The sequence below is a fragment of the Nuphar pumila genome, chromosome 5 (genome assembly GCF_984573655.1).
Source record: "Nuphar pumila chromosome 5, dmNupPumi1.hap1.1, whole genome shotgun sequence".
Classification (NCBI taxonomy): domain Eukaryota; kingdom Viridiplantae; phylum Streptophyta; class Magnoliopsida; order Nymphaeales; family Nymphaeaceae; genus Nuphar; species Nuphar pumila.
This window is the reverse complement of record NC_143253.1, coordinates 118654486-118682195: the sequence shown is the minus strand read 5'-3', so window position 1 is coordinate 118682195 and position 27710 is coordinate 118654486. Positions and strand designations below refer to the sequence as shown.

At 37.0% G+C, this 27710-nt stretch overlaps 1 protein-coding gene across 5 annotated transcripts; it reads right to left on the bottom strand.

The window, feature by feature from the left end:
* Nucleotides 1-534: 534 nt before the first annotated feature.
* Nucleotides 535-25871, bottom strand: LOC149838342 (arginine--tRNA ligase, cytoplasmic-like). 5 transcript variants are annotated; one of them, XM_090006530.1, is made up of 18 exons: nt 25181-25871; nt 24922-25014; nt 22221-22363; nt 21938-22013; nt 19584-19685; nt 19254-19469; nt 16467-16547; nt 15527-15610; nt 15328-15432; nt 14041-14219; nt 13652-13736; nt 13305-13488; nt 13032-13101; nt 6192-6261; nt 1733-1822; nt 1515-1586; nt 1211-1309; nt 535-1074 (listed from the first exon to the last, which is right to left on the bottom strand). In XM_090006530.1, exons 1-18 carry the CDS (start codon nt 25256-25258, stop codon nt 964-966), a joined length of 1938 nt encoding a protein of 645 aa, XP_089862656.1. In that variant the 5' UTR covers nt 25259-25871; the 3' UTR covers nt 535-963. The 5 variants fall into 5 exon arrangements, with proteins under 5 accessions (XP_089862656.1, XP_089862657.1, XP_089862658.1 ...); XM_090006531.1 differs by having other exon boundaries at nt 1515-1583; XM_090006532.1 differs by having other exon boundaries at nt 25336-25871.
* Nucleotides 25872-27710: the final 1839 nt, after the last annotated feature.

The window sequence follows — 27710 nt, the reverse complement described above, 5'->3', positions numbered from 1 at the left end:
TTTTATTAGGTATGGTCTGGGTGTGGTTCATGTAATCCTTATAAGATTTGGGTATGGTTTCTCTTTGACCATATTTAATGGTGTTAAGACAATTTGGCTTGATACCAAAAATTGGCCTCTCTATGTAGCCTTGGAGCAGCAAGAGCAGGATGAGATGAAAGATGGGACCTATGGTGATGAGACGAATTTAGTGAAGGGGTGAAATGAAGAGGTTGGATCCCTGAGTATGATGGGGATTGCTTTCTTTTCTTTTCTTTTTATTTTTGAGGGAAAGAAAGAGTGATATGGGGATGGTTGGAACAACAAAAGACATACAGGTTCCAGGCAATTAAACATTAGTCATACTCGAAAAAATAAAACATGTCTCCAGGTGATATAAAAGCAACTCAAGGTATATCCACTTCTCCTTAGTGGAAGCAATAATCTTTTATGCCAGTGGAACATAATTAACCAAACCCCTGCATGGTCGTCTTAACAAAAACAGATTCTCTCCTGCAGTCTAGGCAAAACAAAAACATATACAGTCCCATCCACTTAATACAAACAACAAAACAAATACCATTTCAATAGCAAAAACAAAGATCCACACTTATCAAGATATGTCATTGCCTTAACTGGAGAATCATAAATACTGAAACTAGACATTCTATCGCATTTCACTGTTGCAAGATGTCTTGTACATGGGAAAGACAAATAAAAATAAATATATAAAGAAATACCACAGGCTAATGAAAACTTCCAAGTCTTCCTGGAGAGATTCTCGATCCCTTCTAAGTCTGGATGGATAGGGTGCTAAATTTCTTGAAGTATATTTTTCCCATGTTTTTGTGCATCAAACAAAAAGGTAGATGTCGGGACAAATGACAGTGCATATCACCTGAATGTGACTAACTTCGAGAAACAAAAACTTTCATTCGCAATTGGCATTGGCAACTCAACTGAAAGAATGCTGAGAATTTTTCTCTACAATTTATAGAGAGGCACAATTCCAAGGAGATGGAAGCATATTCTAATGACTACTGCAGTGGCCTCACATAACAATAATCTACTCGCCTCCTCCTCGGATCCCACCACCTGCAAGGTATGACATCAAATAAATAAATAAATAAAAGTTCCTTCAATGAGACAATCTCATGTTTATCTCACAAAAAAGTAATATAGAGTGCATGCCAAATAATTGCTACAAGGAGGTAAAATATTGAAGTGATACCCTGCATGTGGAATAAAATTTTGTGAAAATTTCTGACAAGTTGTACAGGTACTCGCATAATGTGTTTGGGAGCAGATTGGTGAGAGCATCCTCAACTATCTGAAAATGCACAAAGTGTTAAACCCATAACCATAAAAAAAAGTACATTAGACTGCAAAAGAAAAAAAACTCAGCCATAAAAAAAGTAAATTAAACTACAAAAGAAAAAAAAAAGAGAAAGGGAACCGGAACATGCCTTAATGAAGCACACCTTTTAAATGAAGCTAATATAGTACATTCATAAACACCTAATCATAACTCCTACCTCGGAAAATTGGATCAAATGAATGCCTAAGATCCGTTCATTATCATGCACAATATGGATCTTTCCTCCCTTCTATCAAAGAAAAAAATGACAGGTGTCAGCAAAGTAAAGGGTAATATTTAAGATTAGGAACAAAAATCAAGAAAAATAAATTAACCAGCAAAATCTTGCTACAGCTATCCGAGGAGCAACTGCATCAATTAGAGAACACGACTTACACTCTTCAGCTCCTCTATGTCTTTACCAGACTTCCTTATAATAGAACAAATACGAGCATGTGCATAAAGAAGGTATACAGCAGTATTTCCCTGCATAATTGAAAGGCAGAAATAAGCATAGTCATAAATATCGCCAATTTTTTCAATTTCGTGCAAAAAAATGCGGTAAATATCTTTTCCACATTTTTCCTGTATTATACGCGATATTTACAAAATATCGCTCAGATTTAATATCTCACATTTATATCGCATTTTTTTAATATCAAGTGATATAAATGCTTCGGTTTTAACACCAAATGTATCAAGCTCCCATAGGAACGCAGTATCGCTTTTACAGCATGAGAACATGTCATGCTCCGAGGGGGATTTTATAGAAGGGGAGGGAGGGCCGCTCTTCGTGTCTCATTGATATGGGACTAAATTTCCATATCCAAAGCCTAAACAAACCGTTGACCCTAAATAAGTAAATAGCTATACCTAGAAAAGGTAAAAAAGGTCAGTCCATCCACGTCCCCTGAAGGCCTGCCTGAACAGCGTCTTGAACTGAAAGCCCCTCCCATCTCCTCCAACTAATGAACAGCTTTGGAGGTGGAGAGAGGGCCCTGTCTGAACCTTCAACACGCCACAACTGCAGCAACTCTCTCTCTCACACACACACATTGTGTATTTCTTTTCTTCTCTTTTTTGAGAAAAACACAAATACATTGTGTATTTCTTTTTATTTCACCATTTGTGCAGGATTTCATTGCAAAGGATTTCTGCCAAATGCTTGTTGAGCAGATTTCATATTTCGTTGGAAACTTGGAAAATGAAAATGATATGGTATCTCCAATTGAGAGTTAGCTCAAAGCTTTGTGTGGAGCTTTTAGAGGACAATGACAGATGGAATATTATATTTAACTTTTTCTAATGATGATTGAAAATTACATTTTTTAGTTTGCATTTGAAAACTTTGTGGATGAATTGTTTAATGCATGATTGTAATTTAAATTTGAACATTTTAGATTGTTACTTGGTATAGTTGATGTTTTGTTTGTCAGTTGTTATTTATTATTTGGTAATTGTTATTAACAAGTTATTAGTTCTTAGTTGCATGTATTGTTAATTTTTTTGTAGTGTTTAGAAGTGTAAAATAATTTATTTTTTATTTCATCTTATTTTTGTCATTTTAATTTTTTTAAGTAACCAAGATTTTCCCGAAAAAAACATTTTTTTTCAAAATCTCCCGAGAATTTCCATTGCTGAGAAATTCCCTGAGAACAAAATTTGTGACTATAGAAGTAAGTTAAGAAACAAAAACAAACAATGCAATCAAGATGAAGAATTACCCCCATGATGCAGCTAGGCAAGAGTACATAGGATATCAATAAATTGACCAATGGTATTCTACAAAAAGGGTGCCTTTAAGAAATTAAATATACTTTGATAAAAAAAACCTGAGTATGTTTATTTGAACAAGGATACCCACAACACAACATATATTTTGGCACAGCCAGAAACTCAAGAAATGAGATATCTGCCTTGAAATGAGAATCAAGACAGAAGGGCTGCCATCGAGGCACAAACGAAGTTTTTTTCTTTTTAGGCTTACCTAATAGAATGAAGGTAACATGGTAACACGACTAATTTCTTTCTAGCAAGTACAACATCACTACAGTACATTGACCAAATTTAAGGTAATACTAGTGTTATAAGTATCGGATTGTACAATACGGTACGATATGTATTATTACTTTGGGCCTAATCAATACGATACACACCCGTATCGAGATACTGGTGTGTATCCTACCTGTATCAGGTATATCGTAACAGCCCAATAAAGGGTGTATCTTACGATACACAATTAGTGTATTTTATGTTGCATTCAATTCTTTTTTTTTAATATATAAGAAAACTCCTTAAGGTGAGCTTGTGTTCACTCCTAAAGAACTTGAGAGTAATTTAGGGCTTGAATAGAAGAAGTCATCATTTTTTTTTAACTTAAAAAAAATTGGTCATGTAAAATTTTTAAGTATCGAGAAACACTTGGGGATTTTGTTTTCGTTGATATAAACATGCACCATTATGGATCTTATGATTTGTTAGCTTAGTGTTGTTTATTATTTCACAATTTACATTTTTCTTATGAGATATGCATGGCATTCATAGCAGCTCGTGGAGACATAAATGCTTCATAAGTGATTTATGGTTGTATTTTGTGCAACTTATCACTGTTTAATGTGCTATGATTTTTTTAGAATTTTTGCTAATTTTCTGATTTTTCTTGATTTTTCTTGATTTTTTTGGATTTTTTTATTAAAATTATATGATATGATACGATACAATGTTACTTTGGGCCCGACCGATACGGGTAATGATATGATACTTACAACCTTGGGTAATACCTCTCGTGATTCATCACAATGGAATAGGATTGTTTTTTACCAAGCTGAATGTGTGAAAAAAAGTAAGTCCTTACAGCTTGCTGCCACTTTTAATGTTATGGAAGTTCTCCCCAAAATGTCATTTACCTTGCATTATCACAAAGGCAACACCTTTTTCCAGGTGGCAGCATGACCTCATTGGAGTTGAGAGAGCTTTAACACCACTACCATGTAAGGAATAAGAGGAGAAGCAGAGAAGAATAAGAGAGGAATTAGGGCAATAATCATGCAGCCTGCTGAGAAGATACAACTGAACGGCCTTTCATTGATAATCTATATTTGAATGGAAAAAATTACAAATATGCCCTTAATTAACATTAATGCAATATTCTACTAACAAGTATGCCAACAACATATTTGCAACCTGTCACATTGGTGCAGCACCGGTGCACTGGGTATAATACAGAAAATTTTAAAATGATGGGTGCAGGTGTGTGTGTGTGTGTAACCATGATCAGACAGAAGTCTGATCAGACCTGAACAAACCAGGGTCTCTCTCTCTCTCTTTATATATATATATATATATATATAAACCACAATCAGATAGAAATCTGATGAGACCCTGAACCCTGGACAAGAGACTCGGGTCCAAACAAACCAGGGTCTGGGCCTCATGAGAGAGAGAGAGACCCCAATCCGAGGTTCATGAACCCACTGAGAAAGAGGGAGAGTGAAGTGACTGGGGTTGCCCTCCTTCTGGCAACAAGGTTGCCAAAAGTGGCATGAGAGATTGCACAGAGAGAGTGAGAGAGGTCCCCACTAATAGGAAGGGGTTCGCCAGAAGGCCGACCATCCACAAGGGAGGGGCTCTCCAAAAGTCAAAAACTGCTAGACCACTAGAGGAAATGGATATGAAGAAAAAATGGGACCCTCAACCCCGTTTTCTATTATGACAAAAATTTGATGGAAATGGATTCGATCTTCATTGGCCAAGTCAAAAAGATTGATGAACAAGGGCCAGGTGCATATTGGCCATAGCTGACCCCAGCTGATTGCACTGGCTGCCACACCTGTATCGCACCGCATCAACACAGGTGTGTCAAGCCTCTGAAGCACCCATGTCACATCTGTCCAACATCACTAAGTATATCCATCAAGTTTTTAAACTATTTTTTCTCTATAATCAAATAAACTGCTTTCTAAGATCTAGGATAATGGATTACATAATGGCCCAAAAATCCAATTAGATCTACATACTAACAAGAAACAAATAAAAGTTCTGATTCATCACTCAGGTTTGTTTTAAAAAAAAACATATTTGTCCCTTAGGTCAAACGGCATGATAACTTTTAAATTACTTCAATGATAAACAAAAAAAACTTTTAAATTACTCTAATTATAAAGCTATCTAGTTCTTCTGTAACTGTCTGATCATTTTTCTCCATGTTACCTAGGCAATCCTGCTGGGGAACTGTATTCAAATCTGTTAGTTTGTGACATAAACAACAAAACCAATATATGTGGACCACAGGCTTTGCTTATGCCTTCCATGGTTAATTGTCTAAAATTTCAAACATTTCGATGACTTGGGATCAGCCATATCTTCATGGTTTTATTGGATTAACCAAAGGAAAAATTAGAAATAAAAAACTAATTTTTTATTGACTTCTAGTTTCATCAATTACATTACTAATCGGTACCCTCTCTTTGTCAATCAATGTTCAAACATGCTTTACTCTTTGTAAAGTTCAGAAATGCCTTATTTGTGTTCATTTATCTAGCTTTACGTATATTTATATGAGTAAGAATGCATGCATTGGATGCACATATGCATGCACGTATGTATAAATGCCAAAGCCTCAATATGTCCAAAACTGACACTTTATGTGTCTAGACAATGAAGGTTTTCATGGCTCTAGTTTCATTGGAGTGTCCACTCATGCTTATGCTCTGTGAATGTAACATTTATCTAAACTAGCAGCTGGAAGAGTTAGGAGATAAGACGAAACAGGATAGTATCTCATTTGTGTGTTTTCTACTAGTTAAATATGAAAAGATAGAAGGGAACAAATACAAGAAAAAGAACAGTGACTTACTCGAACATCCAACATCTGGCTAAAACTAAATGTGTAATTAGTCAGCCTATTATTCTTCAAGTCAGCGTACCTGTAACACGAATACTCTGTGATCAAAAGAAAAATTTTGCACATCAAGAACTGGAAATATGAATTGTAGGCTTGTAGCTTTTCCATACGTACAAGCCAACAACTAGAGATGAAAAACAGGTGTTGCCTACAGCATATTCAGCTCATTGAATTCAGCATATACTAGTCAAGCTATCTGTTCAACATATATGACCTTCTGAAGACTATCAACGCATGATGAGATAAGGACCTTTCCCAGTCCATGGGAAATAAATTTATGCCATGATTTTTCCCTTCTCTATGAAGTGGCATCCTTTGAACTTGCAAGAATATATATGAACCAAAAGCAAAGAACACAAAAACTAACTTTTTAGATGTATATCTACTAAGGCAAGCATCAGACAACTAGAGCCATGGGCAGCTACATTTAAACAGCATTAAACAAATTAAACATATTGAGGGTCAATTCTTGATGCAATGGTAAGGGTTTGTGGGTATGAATCATTAATAGCCGCAACTTCATGTAGAAGGCAGAAGGTTAGGGCCATCTGCGGTCACCCCTCGTTAACACTCCTGATACAAGATCAGGAGTGTATGGCCCATTTTAAAATGAATATGAGTAATGAAATTGCAATAACTATCAAATTCCATGACTCCAAAAATCAAGAATAACTTATTGACAATATTTATTTATGCAGATAGTTTAATTTTATTTGAGCACATATTGGGAATCCCATAAAAGAAATGCAATGTCTACTAAGAATCAAAGAAGCATAAAATAGATTATAAGATCCAAATGATTTTTTTGAGAGAGAAAACATAGAGATATTATTAAAAAATAGATCCAAATGATTTATCAAGCAATCTTGTAAACAATATCCATGCAGCAAAATGGTCAAATTCAAACCATCTCAGTTACATCTATTGAAAAGTCCCCGACTTGCACACATGCCCACACAGCCACACACACATAAAATAAGTTAACATATTCTTCCATTCATAATTACTGTAGTACCATGCTTTGCCTCGTGCTGGTTGGCAGTCTGGTAAATCTATAAAATGTAGACCTAACTCTTTTAAGAAGATTTTTTTTATTTTCCCCACTCACAGTTACACAAATACACACACATACACGGGCGTCTGTGTGTGTAGAAAACAAGTTCATCATGTTCTCAAACCTGAAATTTTGTAAATATACCATGGTTTGTGATGCATTAATTGGCACACTTACCAAACTTACAAAATGTAGCACTTTCCCTACTCACAACGAACAAATGTATCCAAGATTGCTGACAAGTCGTAAGACAATATAGATACTGTATCTGAGGTACTCAAGGCCACTTTACCAACACTGTTCCAAAAAATGAGTAATAGACAAGGTCAGAAGCTGATTCCAAGGACATGGTCTTGAAGGAGACTATTGCCGACGAGGGAAAGATGCCTCCATAGTAAAGAACACCAAGTGCCACCTCACTACAAGGTATGCCAAGAAGGTAGGTACTTCCTTATGGTAGACTGGTTCTCTCAAAGCTGCTCTTCAAACCCGAGCCCGTTAAGAACCGGTCTGCACTTAAAACCAGAGTTACCATTCGGGGAAGCGGAAGCGGGAGCGAAAAGCGAGGCACTTTCAAAAATTTAGGAAGTGGGAAGCGTGGGATGACTTAGAAGAAAATTACGAACCGTCTCGGAAGCGAACCGGAAGCGAGGGGGAAGTGAAAAAAAATAAAAAAAATGGGGAAGCGAGGGGGAAGCGCGCTTCCCTGCACGTTTCGGAAGCACGACGTTTCGCGCTTCCGAAACGCGCTTCGGGGAAGTGCCCCATTGCGACTAGGCGCTTCCGGTAACTCTGCTTAAAACCCGATGAACCAAGCTCTAAATGGGGCTGGGCCAGTCCGATGCCCACCCCTACACCCATATGCACACCATAGTCAAAAATATCGGTATCGGCTATATCTCGGCGAGGCTATTTCTTGCGATATTATAGGTTTGGAGATAAATCTCAGAAAAAAACTTAGTAAAATCTAAGGGCTTAAAAAATAAAAAATATATATAATAATAACAAAAACAAGCAAGAAAATATCATGTTTAGATAATAAAATACAAATATAATAAAAAATAAGTAAAAATGCAAAATAAAGAAGAAAAACACATTTAATATATAGAAAATAAATGAAAACAGTAACAATAATTGATAATATCGTGATATTATCAAATTGGTGATATTTTCAAAATATCGTGATATTTTACCTATAATATCGTTTGCTGAAAACTCCGCCTGTGTAGTTATACACTGCCGGTCCCAAGCCCGGATAAAGGAGGAGGGTTGCGGTAGGCCTGTGACAGCAAGCATAAAAACTTTGTCATATCCTATGAAAATGAACCAATATGAGAATTTCGTTGGGGCGTTCCCTACTGAGCGACGCGCTGTACTCTCTAGGCCCGGAGGCAGTGATAAATGTGCAAGGGTTGCTAGGTCGTCGCCCAGAAGCGACGCGTCACACCGGCGCCCGGGTGTGGTGTCAAATAGGCAAGGGTTCCCTCACTTTGTTGGACGGGTGGAGGTAAAGAAGTTAGTCCAAGACCATAAAATTAGGTTAGCCACTTGGAACATAGGGTCTTTAACTGGTAAGTTGGTAGAGTTAGTAGATGTTATGTGTAGGAGAAAGATTGATATTTTATGTCTTCAAGAGACCAAATGGATAGGTGAGAAAGCTAAAGTGATAGAACCTTGGGGATATAAGATTTGCATATGGTTTTTATTGATTTAGAAAAGGCATACGATAGAGTACCTAGGGACGTTCTCTGGTGGACAATGATGAAGAAAGGTGTTTCTCTCAAGTACATTAGTATAATTAAAGATATATATGAAGGAGTAGTAACCAATGTCCGCACTTGTGGAGGGGTGACAACCAATTTTCCGATAACGGTTGGGTTACATCAAGGATCTGCTTTAAGCCCTTTCCTATTTGCGATAGTGATGGATGAGCTTACGAGATCAATTCAAGAAAATGTACCGTGGTGTATGTTGTTTGCTGATGATGTTGTTTTGATTGATGAGTCTAGAGCTGGGGTTAATGCTAAGTTAGAATTATGGAGACAGACATTGGAAGCTAGAGGTTTTAAGTTGAGTAAGAGTAAGACTGAATATATGGAATGTCGGTTTAGTAAGCAACGAAGTAGTGATGGGAGTGTAGTGAAGCTTGGTGAGCAAGATATACCGGTGAATGATTATTTCAAATATTTGGGATCCATCATTCAAAAGTATGGAGAAATTGATGGAGATGTAAATCATAGGATAAAGGTTGGGTGGATGAAATGGAAAAGTGCTACTGGAGTGTTGTGCGATCGTAGAATGCCATTGCGGTTGAAGGGAAAGTTTTATAGGACGACTATTAGACCCGCTTTACTATATGGTACGGAATGTTGGGCTGCCAAGAGACATCATATTCAAAAAAATGAGTGTAGCTGAGATGCGGATGCTTAGATGGATGTGTGGAAATACAATAAAAGATAAGATTCGGAACGAAGAGATACGTAAGAAGGTAGAAGGTAGGTGTTGCACCCATTGAAAATAAGATGCGAGAGAATCGTTTACGGTGGTTTGGACATATTCGGCGAAGGCCTAATGATGCTCCAGTTAGAAGGTTGGAGAAATGGGAAAATATATTAGTTAAAAGAGGCCGGGGTAGGCCTAAGAAGACTTGGATGGAGATGATAGGAAAGGATATGAATGCTTTGAACCTCACCGAGGACATGGCGTTGGATAGAAATGATTGGAGGAAAAGGATTCATGTGGAAGACCCAAAATGAATTTCTTTTTTGGTTCATATCGCTGACCCCAATTGTTTTGGGATGAAGGCGTAGTTGTTGTTGTTGTTGTTTGTTGTTGTAGGAATGGAGTAGGGATTGCTATGAGTCGTCAGTTTATAGATAATGTAGTTGAGGTCCGTAGGAAGGGTGATAGAATTTTACTTATTAAATTAGTATTAGGTACGGATATTATTAATATTATTAGTGTTTATGCACCTCAAGTAGGTTTAGATGATTCCATTAAGCATCAATTTTGGGAAGATTTAGATGGAGTAGTACAAGAGACATCTTATGGAGAAAAGCTTTTCATCGGCGGTGACCTTAATGGACATGTAGGCATTAGTAGGGATGGATTTGAGAATATCCATGGAGGCTATGGTATAGGAGAAAGAAATGAAAGTGGAGAAAGGATTTTAGATTTTTGTTTGTCCTATGATATGATCTTAGCAAACACTTGGTTTAGAAAGAGGGAGTCTCACCTATTAACATTTAAAAGTGGGGTTAATACGAGTTAGATAGATTTTTTCCTACTTAGAAAGAGAGATAGGGGTTGTTGCATCGATTGTAAGGTTATACCAGGAGAAAGTGTAGCTACACAACATAGAGTCTTAATTTTAGATCTTAGAATTAGACAATGCCGCAAAAGGGATAGACATAGGATAGATCCTAAAATTAAGTGGTCGGCACTGAAAGGAGCTAAACAAGGAATGTTTGTAGAGCAGGTAGTTAAGGAAGTTGATTGGTGTCTCGAGGAGGATTCAGAATCAATGTGGAATAAGATAGCGGGTGGTATGAGAAAAGTAGCGAAGGAGGTATTGGGTGAGTCTAAAGGCGGTGCACCACTAGGTAAGGATACATCATGGTGGAACGAGGATGTCAAATTAGCTATTAAGGTTAAAAGAGAGTTTTATAGAAATCTAAGTAAGAGTCGTGATAATGAGAATTTGGAGAAGTATATGATAGCAAAGAGGGAAGCTAAAAAAGTTGTTCGAAACGCGAGGGCTAAGGTATATAAGGAGGTTTATGACAAGTTGGATACCAAAGAAGGCGAGAAGGATATTTATAGGCTTGCAAAGATGAGAGATAGGAAATCGAAGGATTTGGGTATGGTTAGATGTATCAAAGATGAGGAGATTAAGGAGAGATGGAAAGATTATTTTGATAAGCTATTTAATGATAGTCATGCTCAAGATCTCGGAGACTTCTCCATTCCTTTTCATGAGATAAATCGTGACTTCATGCGCAAGATTCAAAAGAAAGAAATTGCAGAGGCTTTGAAGAAAATGAAATCAAGAAGGGCAGTTGGCCCAGATGGTATACCTATCGAGGCTTGGAAATGCTTGGGAGAGAAAGGTTTAGAATGGTTGACAAATCTTTTTAACTTGATTTGGCGAACAAATAAGATGCCTAATGAGTGGAGGAAGAGTACTTTGGTGCCTTTATATAAGAATAAGGGTGATATACAAGATTGCACAAACTATCGTGGTATAAAACTCATGAGTCATACTATGAAACTTTGGGAGAGGGTGATTGAGTCTAGGTTGAGGAAGGTTGTCATGATATCGGAGAATCAATTTGGTTTTATGCCTGGAAGATCAACTATGGAAGCTATACATCTTCTTAGACAACTTATTGAAAGATATAGAGAGAGGAACAAAGATTTGCATATGGTTTTTATTGATTTAGAGAAGGCATACGATAGAGTACCTAGGGACGTTCTCTGGTAGACAATGATGAATAAAGGTGTTTCCCTCAAGTACATTAGTATAATTAAAGATATGTATGAAGGAGTAGTAACCAATGTCCGCACTTGTGGAGGGGTGACAACCAATTTTCCGATAACGGTTGGGTTACATCAAGGATCTGCTTTAAGCCCTTTCCTATTTGCGATAGTGATGGATGAGCTTACGAGATCAATTCAAGAAAATGTACCGTGGTGTATGTTGTTTGCTGATGATGTTGTTTTGATTGATGAGTCTAGAGCTGGGGTTAATGCTAAGTTAGAATTATGGAGACAGACATTGGAAGCTAGAGGTTTTAAGTTGAGTAAGAGTAAGACTGAATATATGGAATGTCGGTTTAGTAAGCAACGAAGTAGTGATGGGAGTGTAGTGAAGCTTGGTGAGCAAGATATACCGGTGAATGATTATTTCAAATATTTGGGATCCATCATTCAAAAGTATGGAGAAATTGATGGAGATGTAAATCATAGGATAAAGGTTGGGTGGATGAAATGGAAAAGTGCTACTGGAGTGTTGTGCGATCGTAGAATGCCATTGCGGTTGAAGGGAAAGTTTTATAGGACGACTATTAGACCCGCTTTACTATATGGTACGGAATGTTGGGCTGCCAAGAGACATCATATTCAAAAAAATGAGTGTAGCTGAGATGCGGATGCTTAGATGGATGTGTGGAAATACAATAAAAGATAAGATTCGGAACGAAGAGATACGTAAGAAGGTAGAAGGTAGGTGTTGCACCCATTGAAAATAAGATGCGAGAGAATCGTTTACGGTGGTTTGGACATATTCGGCGAAGGCCTAATGATGCTCCAGTTAGAAGGTTGGAGAAATGGGAAAATATATTAGTTAAAAGAGGCCGGGGTAGGCCTAAGAAGACTTGGATGGAGATGATAGGAAAGGATATGAATGCTTTGAACCTCACCGAGGACATGGCGTTGGATAGAAATGATTGGAGGAAAAGGATTCATGTGGAAGACCCAAAATGAATTTCTTTTTTGGTTCATATCGCTGACCCCAATTGTTTTGGGATGAAGGCGTAGTTGTTGTTGTTGTTGTAATATCGTTTGCTGAAAATACATTGATAATATCATGATATTTTGAAAATATCACTGATATCAGTGACTATGATGCACACAGATGACTGTGCAAGTACATGCACGCATAAACACTAGTAATAGTAGTGGTACAGTAGCAATAGCAGTTAAACCAAGGAGTCCAACATGGAAGCAAGGATATATACTTTATAGCACCATAACCAATAGCTTCAGCAGCTTCCTCCAGCTCTTCAGCAGTCCATTGTTCTTCTCTACCTGACCAAAAGGTTGTACAGTTGTGAACTTGTGATCAATAAACAAATTGAAACATGAATTTTTTCTACAAAGCCATCTGAAAACATCACTTTGACCATGGTTGGCTAAATAATGATCTCGTATAATCAGGAAAATATTGCAGATAATGTATGGAAACTTGAATATAATGATCTAAAGTGCCTCAGAGAGTCTTAAGCGCTCACCACGTGTAACAAGCCCATCTTTACTTTGGTTTTTGGCTTCATCGAGTAACTCGGCTAATCGAACAACTTCAGAACTACGGGTCCTAAAACGTTTTCCATCTGAACCAAGCACCAGGCCAAAGCCAACATGGTTCATTCTAGGGAATGAAGCACCATCAGGGAGCCAACCAGCACGTTTTGCAGCCTGTAATCAATGACAGAGAATGCAAGAGTTTTCCAACTTATTATTCAACAATGTATACTGTTAAACTCGAGAAATCCATTGAAACAACACAGTCCAGTTCAATATAAAACATTCTACAGAAGTTCAGTACTAATATACAGCTGATTTCTGGATGAGCACATACAGCAAAAAACATTTCAAAATGCTGGGATTGACCCACATCAGTAACATATATTATCCATTCAGCTTTCTCTACATTGAGGCGGTACCTACACATCAAAGTAGCAGTGTAAAACAAAAGCATTCACCATTGTAACTAGGAAGAAAATCGTGCAAAAAATTTCAGCTATGCAATAAAACAGATGCAACATAGGTGACATTCAAACTTAAAAGTCCTCCCAAAGATAATTATGCCAAAAAACTAAAGCAAATGAAAAAGATATTCTGGAAAATATTTTGCCCTGTAATTCATAAATATTAATACCAAATAAAAATTCATAAGTTTTCCAACCAACAGCATAGGTTTGTAAATCAAAACAAATAATGACATCAACTGCAATAGATAGAACTCACCAGAGAGCTGCAAGATCAGTAGAGGCATAGTTGTAGCCACCATCTCTCTTTACTACAATCAATGGAATATTTTGACCCTCAATGAAGATCACTTTTGCACCTTCACTTTCCTCAATCAGTCCTTTCTCATTTAATTCTTCAAGAACGCCAGGTATATAGGGATTATAGAAGCTCTCACCCTAAACAAACATTTCCAAGAATGAAGCTGCTATTTTACTTCATGCAAACAGATGAAGGGTGAACGTCTAATATCAATGGGGGTGAAGCTACGTAGTAATTGGTTTAGTCCTTGTTCATACAAATCAGTGAACCATGCAGTCATATTACAGTTACCTTGGACCGCAAAGTCCTTGCATTTGAATTGAATTCATGCAAGTTGTTTGTTGGACATGTTATGAGTTCCAGTTACCATGTTGATTTCACCTGTTACTCAATTGCTTTCGTATTTATGTTTTCCTCTTTATTTAGATATGATTTATAACTTGTTTATTCCTATTCAATTTTCTAAAGTTTCATTTCTTTTCACAAAGTTTCTCCATTTTCTATTTTTATTTATTGAATATCTTATGACAAGGTGCGACATTAGTATGATTCTTTTCTGCCCTAGACCACTGTGATTCATGAAATCTGCCGCAAAGAGTTCATCCAGTCTTGTACTTGCAACTTTTTGATATGCCAACCAACAAATCATGTAAAATTTTCTAGGTGGGCAATGCATAAAAGGTTGGCCACTGCTGCCACCTATGTAACAAAAATAAATATGTATATGTGAACCTGAGCTTGACATACCCATGCCAACACAAGTTATAAACAGAGTCAAACATGTTTAAGACAACTCACACCATGTTCATTACATTGTCGTTTATAAAGTTCACTGCCTTTTACATCTTCTACTGTAAGCTTCATAGACATAACTTCATACATATTCTTAATTTTAGAATTTGTCAACAGACATAACTTCATAAATATTTCTTAATGATAACTAGTTATGATTTGAGAGCTTTCATTCTCGAGAAGTAAAGAAACTTATTAATGATAAATAGATGTAACAACGATGGATTGATAAAATGCCACTCAAAAACATGTACTAAACAAAGAAAAAAAAGGACACACTATCAGACACTTTTTAAGTCTGGTTCTTCAACCAAAGATAGGCCCTGTCATGAATCAGCAGCATGTGCATGTGCTTTAGGACATATGACATGTTAACAATAGTTACTGCAACACGAGCAATCAAACAAAACCAAAAAACATGGCCTCCAATCTAGAATCTCAAAGTATATTTACCTTTTCCTCCAAGCGAACCCTTAGACGTTGATAGACCTGATCAAATTCCCGACGGCTGATTTCACATATCTGCTGCCATGCCTGCCTATACTTAGATCCCCCCCCCTGCAACACAAAATCATAAGAGAATATGGTAAATTCTATGGCAGAACGATTGTGTGTGTGTGTGGCTTTATTTATTTATTTATCAAATGCCCACCTGGAGTTGAACCACAGCTTGTTGTGCTCTTTCCTTAAATGCTGTATCATCATCAAATTTCTTCTTTGAAGCCTTGTAAAATTCCTGTAAAATTGCTGGTTATAGCTGATATGAAATAAAGCTTAAAGTAGACTTTCAGAATTGAAGAGGGGTAAAAAGAACAAATATTGCACTAACTTTCAATTCACAAAGGAAGAGTAACTTTATGGAACCATGTTAAAACATAAACACCACCGAGCATAAAGTTGGTTTCCCTAAACATGATAACTACATTTCAGAATATGGATATAGAAGATGCTGTTTTTTTCATGTTCAAATAAAGATATCTATCCCCTAAAATGTGAAAGATAAAATGCAATGATCATCATCACTCTTCTAGAATATCCATTTTCTTTATTAGTTTGAAACCTATTTTTAATATAGTTCGAAAGTAAATCAAGTCTTACTTTGAGCTGGTTCACAGGAAGCACAGAGCTTACTGCTGCCTGACAATAATGTTTAATCGTCTCAACTCTTTTTACTGAAGCTAATCTTTGGCAAATAAAAAAATGGAAAAGAAAAATAACTTAGGTCTCGTTATTCTTTACATACAGGCTGAAGCTAAAGCATAACAATCCATGATGGGCTTTCTGTTTACCAAACACTGATGTCTTCATAATTAGTAAAAGTTCCAAACTAAATGGTTGTTTAAGAAAAAAGAAAATTTCAAGGCAAAAAAAGGTGACAAAACTCAACCTAAAAAGACACAAACAAAAGCACATTAAAAGTACAAACCAAAGGTTTTAACAGTCCCAATTCTACTTGAATGTAAAAGTAGCAATTAGTGTGCATTTTTCATACAAATTCAATAAAATGAAGTGAATAGTAGAATGCACGTTATCAAATGTCAAGACCAAAAAACAGAAAAGGAAACATTCGAAGTATCATGGTTAACTCTTACCTGGAGATCACCGATGGCTTGCTCACCAGCATCCTCCCAGTTTGGAAACTCCTCAAACAAATACTCAATCAACATGCCAAACTGCAAGAAAATGAGATATAGGGAATATTGTAAAATGATCACAATATTGAAGCTTCGATCGAGTACAGATTATGCCCAGCTCTGGCAGGTAATTACTTTTTATTGGGAATTGGTAACAGCTAACAAAGTGAAAAAGAAAATAACCATCCATTTTCACAAAAAACAATGGCAATTTTGTTCTTTCTCTCTCTCCTTAGATAATAAACAAGTAATGACAACTGTCTAATCCAGTTAATAAACAGATCAGATGACAGCAATCAAACACAAAGCAGATGAAGCAATGAAACAAACAGATATATCAGATACGCATAGGGGATATATATCCACGACAGAAACTCATGAAGAGGTTGTATCAAACGCACAATATCCCATTGAGTTTTGACCTAGGAAGATATTGATGGCTTTTGGAAGTCGGCGCAGCATCAGGTCATAAACTCAACCAGAGCCAGACTTATCTCTGATTCGGGGGTCATGTATTCTCCGCTGGTCTACATGGATGGAAATGCTCTGGTCATCATGGACAACGGAATGTGTAGCCTTTTTCCTTTTTCTTTGTATACCCGACATATAGCCCAATGTGGGTTGGCTCACCACCTGTTATAACACAGTTAAGATCCCTAAAGTTCCTAGATATCAAGATTTAGGCTATTTATTTGCAATTATAGCCATAAGGATTAATATTAACTTAACGTGAAGGTGAGATTCCTTGAAAAACTCGTGATCTTATACCTACAACTTTCCTTTTACATTACTTTGTACTCCAGAGTTACAATTACTAAATTTCTGTGGAATTTTTAAATGGAAGATATGTTAAACATAAAATGATCGTGTGTGTGTCTATAATCTATATATGTGTAACCATCTTCAAGCTTGTTCCTCTATATGATTGGTATAAAGATGACTGCAGGTAACTGTAATAATTCTGAAAGCTTAGTGAGTCCATAAGGGATCCAGTTCTTAGGAATTATGGCAGCTATTCTTATTTCAACATCAATCAATATCAGTAAGATACAGTTATAACGTGCTTGAGATCTCATCAGCCATTTATGAGCAAACTCCAGGAACTGCTATTGCTTTCTTACTTTCAGAATTTATGTAGGTTCCAGAAAGGAAGAAGAGAAACTCAATATCTGATTGTCAGAGCAGCTTAAAACTGGAGGATATGTTCTCAAAGTTGAGGAGCATGATGCAGTCTACAACTGCATACTCCTCCCTCATTCCAGATTAGCCTACGTGCAGCATATCCAGAACAAATATGCAAATCCAAAGGGATAGCTAGTCATAATTACCAAAAGATCCTATTCACATGCATTGCTAATTGCTATATGATACATAAACTCAAAAACAAGTCAGGAGATTGAAGTTGCTTGTGTGGACAAGGATTATATGCCAGATCCAGAGGGCTACAATTTCTTGTCACATTATTGATGTTTAATGATTATTTGTGCATCTCAAATATCTCATCATATCTACAGCTTCCTTTTTCTACAATACTTCCAAATTTCAAGGACAAAAATGTGGTGCAAGTAGCATGAAAAGTCAGCTAAGTTCAAAGCCAGAGACATATGGGTGCATAAATACAGCCAAGATGAAGGACAAGTACCACTGGTTGCGTCAAGAAGTACTTGATGACATGGATCAAGAACAGGGGACCAAAAAGATAGATGAAATCAAGTCGACTTAGGAATAGAATGGAGTTGCAAGCTATTTACTTAATTCTTGTCTAATTTTGATTGGTATTAAGTAGGTTACACTTTACATTTAATAATTAATTGCTTACAAGATCCTCACAGCCATCTGATGCTTACAGTTACTTAGTCTTTTCAACAGATTGTCATGCAAATAAGCAAAACAGAACAATTGATTTATAAGCCTTTTGTTTATCATTTCCCACAACAAGAAGAGGAAGCTTTGCCCGAAGACCAAAAGAATCCGGTGCAGCAAGGTGTGGCTCAAGAAATGACATCAGATAAGGTTCATTGCCAAATCAAATACCTTTGAGAAGATCCACCAGGATTCGGCATCCCATTGAGAGGTATGTTGGTTATGAAAGTTTTAGTCTAGATCACCACATATTTCTAACTGAAACAGAGAAGCAGAATAAGCCAAGGTATTTTCTTCAAGCAGCTAAAAATAAAAGGTGGGTAGAAGCTATGAATGAGAAGATTCAGGCTTTACATGAGTGCCAAACTTGGGAAATAGTGAGAAGATCACCAGATAAAATTAAACATAAACCCGACAGGAGCACAGAGAGATATGAGGCCTGCATGTGAGAGGTTCATTGTTTTGTCTCTACATATCATACTCTTGATGGATCCATATGATTGCAAGCCTAATTGCAGAGGTTCATTGTTTGTTCTCCATATATCATACTCTTGATGGATCCATATGATTGCAAACCTAATTGTTGATGCACACATGCTGTCAGGTGAAAATTTCCATTTTTTGTTCAACAAGAGGGAAGAATTAATAAATCTAGTAGTACATTGCTTGGTCAGAATTTCAAGTATTTGACACTTCAATAAACACAAAGCAGGTCTCAGAAACCATCCTGCACCAATCAAACAAGTTGTAATCAACAGCCAGATGCCCACTTTATGGGCAAGGCAGATGATTAACCTTTCATAACTCAGATAAGTAGAGATGCCATAATCATAGTAGTTCAGATACAGATCCACATATCATGGTTCATAAATATTTAAGTACCTGTGTACCCCAATCACCAACATGGTTTCGCCTAAGGACTTCGATTTTAGAGAATTCTAGCATCCGAGCTATACTATCACCAATAATGGTGGATCTCAAATGACCAACATGCATTTCCTTTGCAATATTTGGTGAGGAGAAATCTACAACTGCCGTCTTAACAGGGAGAACGGGAGCCCATGTATCAATTCCATTTGCCAGCATCATATCTATTCTCTGCAAGAAACAAACAATCAGCCTTACAAATATGCTGAAGCATATCATCACTCACATAATCACAAAGATATGAAGATCTTGTTCCTTGTATAGCAATAGAAATTACCCAATCACCTTGGCAATCCATTTATTAGACAGCACAACATTTACGAATCCAGGTCCAGCAACAGATGTTGATTCAATCATTTCAGATGGAGGAAGATTCTTCACAATTTCCTGCAAATAAGCAGAAAAAGAACTTCGCATTATATATATGAAGCAATGACCAATCAAAGCCAGAGAAAATACTTTCAGATTACCAAAACACACGGACATCCATAGGATCATTTCTAGGATGTAAGGTAAAACACAAAGATTATGACGAAGACGGTGATTACATTTAAGTCAAAGAATAGGAAAAAACATAGAATGATAGAGAGAGAGATCATCACAATTATCTTTTTAAATATGAACCATTTTTTGTCAACTAAATGCCCTAAAATAATTTGATGATATGATGTTACCAGCTCTAAATCAAGTTTTCAAGAAACAAGGTTATTAAAACTAGCTCCAAAAATGCCGTCAGCTATGTCACAGGGATTCGGCCAGACAGGTGCCGCACCCGCGTCGACGCGACGCGATGCGGGTGCGCGTGCGGGTTCGGTCAACCCGACCCTGGGTGCGTTGACCGCACCTAGGGTCATTTTGGTCCAATTTTTTGATTTTTTTTAAAAAAAATTGCCCTGTGAAATGGGCTGTAGAATTTAAAAAAAAATCTGATGACAGCTGACCGTGCAGCGGGACCCGCCCCTTGCTGGATTTTGATTTTGATTTTGGCCTTGATAGCTTCGGTCTCTTTAGAGTTGCCTATTCCCTGACGAGGACTTCTAGATTCTTCACATCTCCCCACCCCTTGCTGGATCCCTGCAGGTAGTGATGAGAGAATGAAAGGACGGAACAACCGATGCCTGCTTTCTGCTGCTGCTCTTGTCTTATAAAGGGGGCACTTGTGTCCACAACATCTGACGAGCATTGCTGGCATCCCATGCTATTCCAGCCTCCAAACAATGAATTCGCAGCGTTGGAAAACATACTGTAAACTTGGAAATGATGATCCATCTTCCTCAAAAATTAAAACCAAAATTCAAGAGCCTTTTGAAGTCTTTATCCTTCAACCATCCAGATCTTTCTTTGTCAAGGATTTTCTCTTTTCATAATAAATGATAATGGTGGTGGTAGCCTTGGTGGCTATTAGTATTCACTTTTCTCCTGACGAGATGGGTGCTCTAGCCGTAGCCTGGTGTAGACCTCTCTTTTCCACATGTCAAGTCCAATAAATTTCTTTTAGCTGTCGTCCAGAGTCCAGACTGGAGATCTGTGTGCAACTGTATATAAAATGAAATTTGAAGAACCCTAGGCAGTGGCGGTGGAGCCGTAGGCCTCGTGAAGACTCTCTCTCCAACAAACCACATCAAACCTTTCGCTTATATTTTTTTCGTGAAGACCAGGGAGTTTCAGACATGATTGAATCATGACAGTCAGCAGAACGCAGCAGGCTGAGTCGATCAGATTGCCAATCCTTTTGGTTCATCAATTTTGTCACGTTGCGCCAAAGTACACAACAAGCAGAACGTGGGTAACAAGTCTTCAAACAAACACACCAGCAAAAAAACGGGTTATAAGTCCTATATATATTTTTATTTTTTTATTTTTTATTTTTGCCGCACCCGCACCCATATGACATAGGCCGTCAGATACTTGTTCTAGAATCTGAATCAGCATAAAACCTTGTCATCAACAGTGTCATCCAAACAGGCCTTATTTCTTCAAACCTAAAGCTGGGTCAAGATATCACTTCTCTGTTAGTAATGTATTGTTTCCTTCACCATGGTTCCAGGTTTCCCTTTTTCTCTTTTCTGCATGTATATAGGGAAGATCCACTTGCAATAAGATATCTACAAAGGAGTTTTATTGTCAGATAGATTGCCAGCATTCCACCACAGCAAGATATAAATGTCAGGGAAATTATCTTTCGAATGGTGCTTCTCCATTCTCTAAATGATTGGATACATACGATGGCCATATCATGAATTTTGCTTCTATCATTTACTAGGCAATATGTTTTTACTTAGACATCAAAGGTAACAAGAAAATCCATGGCTAGCCAGCGACTACCAAAGAACACTTGCCTTCAGGAAGTATCCTCATATCAAGATGCAGATATTCAGGTTATGTCATTCTCCTCAAAAATATTACTGGATACAAAAATGAAGTTATTCTACACACGTTCTTCAATCTTCATATGCATGATATGCAGAAGATGTTCCATAACATATAATTCAAGAATACACTTTATGAAGAAAGCTAGAAACATAACGGGCAAAGAAATTATGCCAACAGATATTTCCACACAACAAAGCATTCTCAAACAATTATATCATATTATTGTTGACTGAAAAAGAATTTGTTCATCAGAACAAGTCACTTACCTGTCCAATACCATTAGGATTACGAAATTGGGTTGATTTTCCTTTTATCCTTGACCACACGCTCATAGCATTATTACTGCATCAAAAAAGCAATTAAGACTAGCGGCTAGCGCCCTCAGAAATAGTGACATATTAAATGCTTCTCAAGAACCCATCACCTATAACATGACCTGAGGACCTTAATCAGAATTCTAAATAGCTTATTTGTTGCCATTGAGATTAAAACCAGAAAATCATAAATGAACCCTGCAGTTCGGAATTATCTCATCATGATCATATTTACCACTGATAATCACCAAATCTGGCAGTGCAAATAGCAATCAATGGCTCTATGTCGGGTTCATCAGGAACTGTTCTTCTAAGAGACTCCCTAAACAAATTAGAGAGTAATTGCCTGACACTTCCAGTTTCATCTTTAACTTGCTCCTGTATCATTAGAAAAAAAATTAAACCTAACACCAAAAGCCACACGAGACAGTGAATCATGTAGCTTTTAGAACCATCAAACTTGCAAATGAAATTTTCAAAAGAAAAAGAGAATGTTTGACTTATAATGCCAAACTTCATAACCAGAAAAGCAACTAAGCAACATAGAAATGAACAACTTGAAACATGAGATGACAGACATCTCAAATGGTCCACAAAAATCAATTTCCCACCGGAGACAAAATAATTTCAAACTCAATCATGGTTCTAGTTCCCTAGATACTTAGCAAGTTAGCATAGTAACAAATATTGGAACAAATAGATCAGTTCCACATTAAAGAAAAGAAAATCATTTAATTAATTGGTAACTGCTATTTTTAACCTATCATCTTGGTACAGAATTTTTTTGCAATAACTTTTGGATTCACTATTTCATATTAGAGCTGTGAGTTTTTTTTTAACTTTGCCACATTTTTTCCACTATTCTGTTAAAATAACCACTTCTAAATTTTCAGGAGGAATACCTCTACCAACACCATCATGAGTGAGACAATGTATTAGTAAGCATTTTAGTGAAGGACAAAATATGGCTCATTAGACTGTTCACTATGTAACATGGGTACTTCTACCAGCCCTTCGTACCCATATTGCACCCACACTGGTAGGGTCAAATGAGTTTCGAACTTGATTCAACCTATTTTATCCATTTAATGATCCAACAAACGTGTAGTTAACATCCAGAATCAAATGAGTCCAATGTTAATTGTTACTTATATTTCTTTAACACGTTTTAGACCTTTAGTTCGTATTCACACTTTACAACTTCATGTGTAAAATGAGTCCAATGTTAATTGTTACTTGTATTTCTTTAATACATTTTAGACCTTTAGTTCGTATACACACTTCACAACATCATATGTAAAGCATTTTGCATAATATATAATAGTTAGGAATTTTTCATTGATTTACATATATATAGTTGAAACCCCCATAATCCTCGTTTCAGAAATTCCTGTGTCATAATACCCTGTGTACTTATATTTCTTTAACACGTTTTAGACCTTTAGTTCGTATTCACACTTTACAACTTCATGTGTAAAATGAGTCCAATGTTAATTGATACTTATATTTCTTTAATACGTTTTAGACCTTTAGTTCGTATTTTACAACTTCATGTGTAAAGCATTTTGCATAATATATAATAGTTAGGATTTTTTCTTTGATTTACATATATATAGTTGAAACCCCCATAATCTTCATTTCAGAAATTTCTGTGTCATACCCTGTGTACTCGTACCCACAGCCGTAACTATGCCACATAGACCATCAACAAAAATTTAAAATAAATAAACTACATAGAAACCAAGAATTTGGAAAAAAAAATTTGCACACTGACCAAGAAATGAGATTTGCCCTTAAAAAGGAGAGAATACAAACGCTTTTTACAGTGGAGGACTGCCCATCTCTTGTGAAGTGGAGTACCGGGAATGCCCAGACATTGGCATAGGCAAGGAAAACATTAGTCGCTGGAGGATTTTTTTTATCCTCTGTTTTGACTAGTTAGGCGCTAACACATGAGGCTTCTAATAATAGCAACCGCAACTGCCTCAATACATATATTGTTTTCCATCTTTGATTTATTTCTCAGGCGGCAAACAAACAACCTTAGTTTGCCCGACATTTACAGCTCCACTCAACACTTGGAAATCTTGATTACCACTCATTTATGAAGATCAAATGCACAAAAAAATCCAGGAGAATAGAACAAAACAACCACCAATTTGATGAAACAAAACAACCCCACGAAACGCCATGTATCCAGCTTCCTACCAATCACCGACAAGCCTTCAACCAAAATGGGCCAATCCTGCTTGAACCCAAATCCCTAGTGAAGCCGTTTAGGCTTCAAGGCATGCCTTATCTCACACTACAAAAGCAGTAACATCAAAACATCCACTGCATATCATTTAGTACCAAAAATTTAGAATAACAAAACGTAACCCCGATTCCTTATCAACCAAAAACTCAGCAAAAACTATCTGTATACACCAAAAATTTTGAATAACAAAAGGCAACCCCGAACTCAAAACAACCAAAAGCTCTGCAAAAACTACCGGGCATAAAACGGCTTTTAGAAATGCGTTTGAATGCATGGTGTTCGAAATCCTTGACATTGGGACTTGGCTTTCCAATTCCAAAGTTGCAAGGGGGCAACAAGTTCCTTTATTCAATCTGGTATTGCAAATTCAACATTAGTAAAAGGGCCATGCTTCACGGCCGCAAGTGCCAAAACTAAGAACTGCAACTCCTCCAGAGACACCATGCCAGACGTTACAAAGCAAGGCATTGAAATTCCCCCAGAATCCAAACAACATCCTAAGAGTCGTCCCCAACTCAAACGTATCCAAACGCCAAACCCATACTTCTTTTTCACAAATCAATTTCAGAACACCGCAATCAAAACAAAAAAAGGCAATTAACTAAGCACCATCTATTGCTCAAACACTCATAAAAAGACGGACAAAAACACCACCCAAATAAGAAGAGGGATCGCTTACTTGGTTTGCATTAGAATTAGAAGCTTCAGAGTTCATATTCGAAACCTTAAACTTCCTCGCGAACCCTTTCGTCGTCTCCCTGAAGCAACCCCTCTGAAATTTTACCCAATGCATTAAAACCATATCACTTCACCACATTTTTTTTAAACAAAAGAAAAACAAAAATCTAACCAGATTCCAGAATTCTTTACCCTAACCCTAGAACGCAAAGAAAACCAGCGGTTTTCGTGGAGAAGAAGAAAGAAGGTGGAAGCTTAACTGGTTGGCGTCGGAGTCGGCGATTAATGGAGAGAAAGGAGGGAGAGGTGGAGAGGGAACAGGAGGCGACGACGCTCATTCTTATCGGACTTCTTTCCTTCCCAACCCGAAAACAGAAAAAGAACAAACAAAGTAATAGGAAGAACAGGGAATTACCCTATCGATGTCGAGATGTGGACCAGAGATTCGATGAGGATTGCGGTGGAAGGTAACGCAGAGAGTAGCTGCGGGACGGACGACCGGCAAAAATAGGTGGTGGCAGCCTCTGGTCGATGCTCGGACGGAGGGGAAACGCGGGAACGACAACAGGAAAGAAAAAGGGGAGAAGAAGATGGAAGGGGAAGAAGAAGAACTAAGGGGAATCCCGGCGACAGATGGGGCTCGGCTGGGTCAGCAGGTGATTGCAGTCCGTCGTTGTACTCAAGCGATAGGTGCCCGAACAAGAGAGGAATGAAGGTGGTGACGAGAGATCCAGGCGGCGGCGACGAGACACGGCAGTGCTTCCGGTCAGCGCCTGAACGGAGGAAGGGAAAAAAGAGAAGGGAACGGGAAGAATGGGAAAAATAGGAAGGGGAGAAGGTTGTGGTGGTCACGGCGGCGGCGCGGGGTGGTCGGCTGCTGGCCGACTTCCGAACGAGGATGGAGGGAAGGAGAAGAACGGAAAGAAGGGGGTGTCAGCTGTGGTTGGGAAGGAAAAAGAAAGAAAAAGAAAACAGAGGGTTAGGGCGTGCTGGGTGCCCTAGTGATTCTCTATAGGCGTAAACCAACGGGTCTCATTTGGATCCAAAAACTAAAATTTTTTATTCTAAAACTTATAAAAGTCAAAACTAAAAGTAGTTAGAAATTATATTTATCGAAGTGTGGTCTATAACTAATTATATAATTAAATATAATTTTATTTACTATTTTAAAACCCTTACAAATTTAAGTTTGGATGAATCCATTTGGATCTAACCCGTACTAACTTTGGGTCTATTATATATATATATATATATATATATATATATATATATATATATATATATATATATATATATATATATATATATATATATATTCAAAATAAATTCTTACTCCTTAACGCCAAATAGGTATACTAATATCAAATGTTTTATAATTTCGGCACTTTCTAAAATCATGATTTCTAATTATATTTTTTCTCATAAATTATTATATGACTAAAATGCCCTTTTGATAGAATTTCTTCTGAAACCACCGAAATATATTTAATTTGATTCAAAACACTTTGATAACATATTGATGAGTCATAACTCACTAAAATAATTAGTTTGATTGATAGATTTATAAATTAAATATTTTAAATATTACTTTTTATTACAATGACCCAAAATGCCCTTTTTAAGCAATTATTCCGAAAACCATAAAAATGTGTCTTGTTAAGTTTGAGACACCTCAAAAACACTTAAATGAGTTTGTGACTCTTTAAAATGATCAATTTTCATGATAATTGATTATTTTAATATTTTTTTATCTACAACAATTATTGAAATAACCATCTTAACCTTATTAGTCAAAAAGATAAGATTAAGCATATAAAACACACACAATACACAATAAAGGATAAAAACATCTTTTTAACTCAAAATAAAGAAATTTCTTTATTTATTTTCTCTTAAAAATTTATAGGTTTTACAATAATAAGACACCCGAGCTCACTGAGCCCACCTTGCCCCAACCTCTAGATTGTCTTGTCGAAGAAAACAACGCTCACCCTGTTGTCCCTCTCGTTCAAGCCACCGAGTCAGTCCAACCCATATCTCTAAAGCCAACTAGTCCTCATGATTCTATTCAAGATCCAAATCGTATGTCTAACCCTCCAGTTATCATTGCTGACCTGGATCCACCCAGTCTCGCTCACTTGCATCGTTCTTCTAGGCATTATTCTAAATCAGCCTACCTCACGGACTATGTTTTCACCACAGTGGAAACCCAACCCACTCAAGGTTCATCGACCGTCTCTTCATGTACATTGCATCCCATAGCCAACTTCATACCTTTATCCAAATTTTCATCTGTCCATATTGCTTTTTTGTCTTTCATTCTCTTCGACTATGTACCACAAAGTTTTTAATGAGGCTATACAACATTTCCATTGGTGGGATGCAATGTTGAATGAAATCGGAGCCTTGAAATATAACGATACTTGGACTCTCATGCCCTTGCCTCAAAACAAATGTCTTATTGGATGTAAATGGGTCTACAAAGTCAAGCACCGATACGATGAATCCATTAAGTATTACAAGGCATGCCTTGTGGCAAAAGGCTATACTGAGACCGAAGGGTTCAATTATCATGAGATGTTCTCACCTGTGGCCAAACTGACCACTCTACGTTGCCTCTTAGCTCTTGATTCAATTCTGTTTATCAGTTAGACATCAGCAATGCTTTTCTCCATGAAGAGGTATACATGCAACTTTCACCTGAGTTTTATTCTAAGGGGGAGTATCAGATATGGGGCTTGAACAAGTCCATCTATAGACTAAAACAATTCTCAAGGAATTGGTTCAACA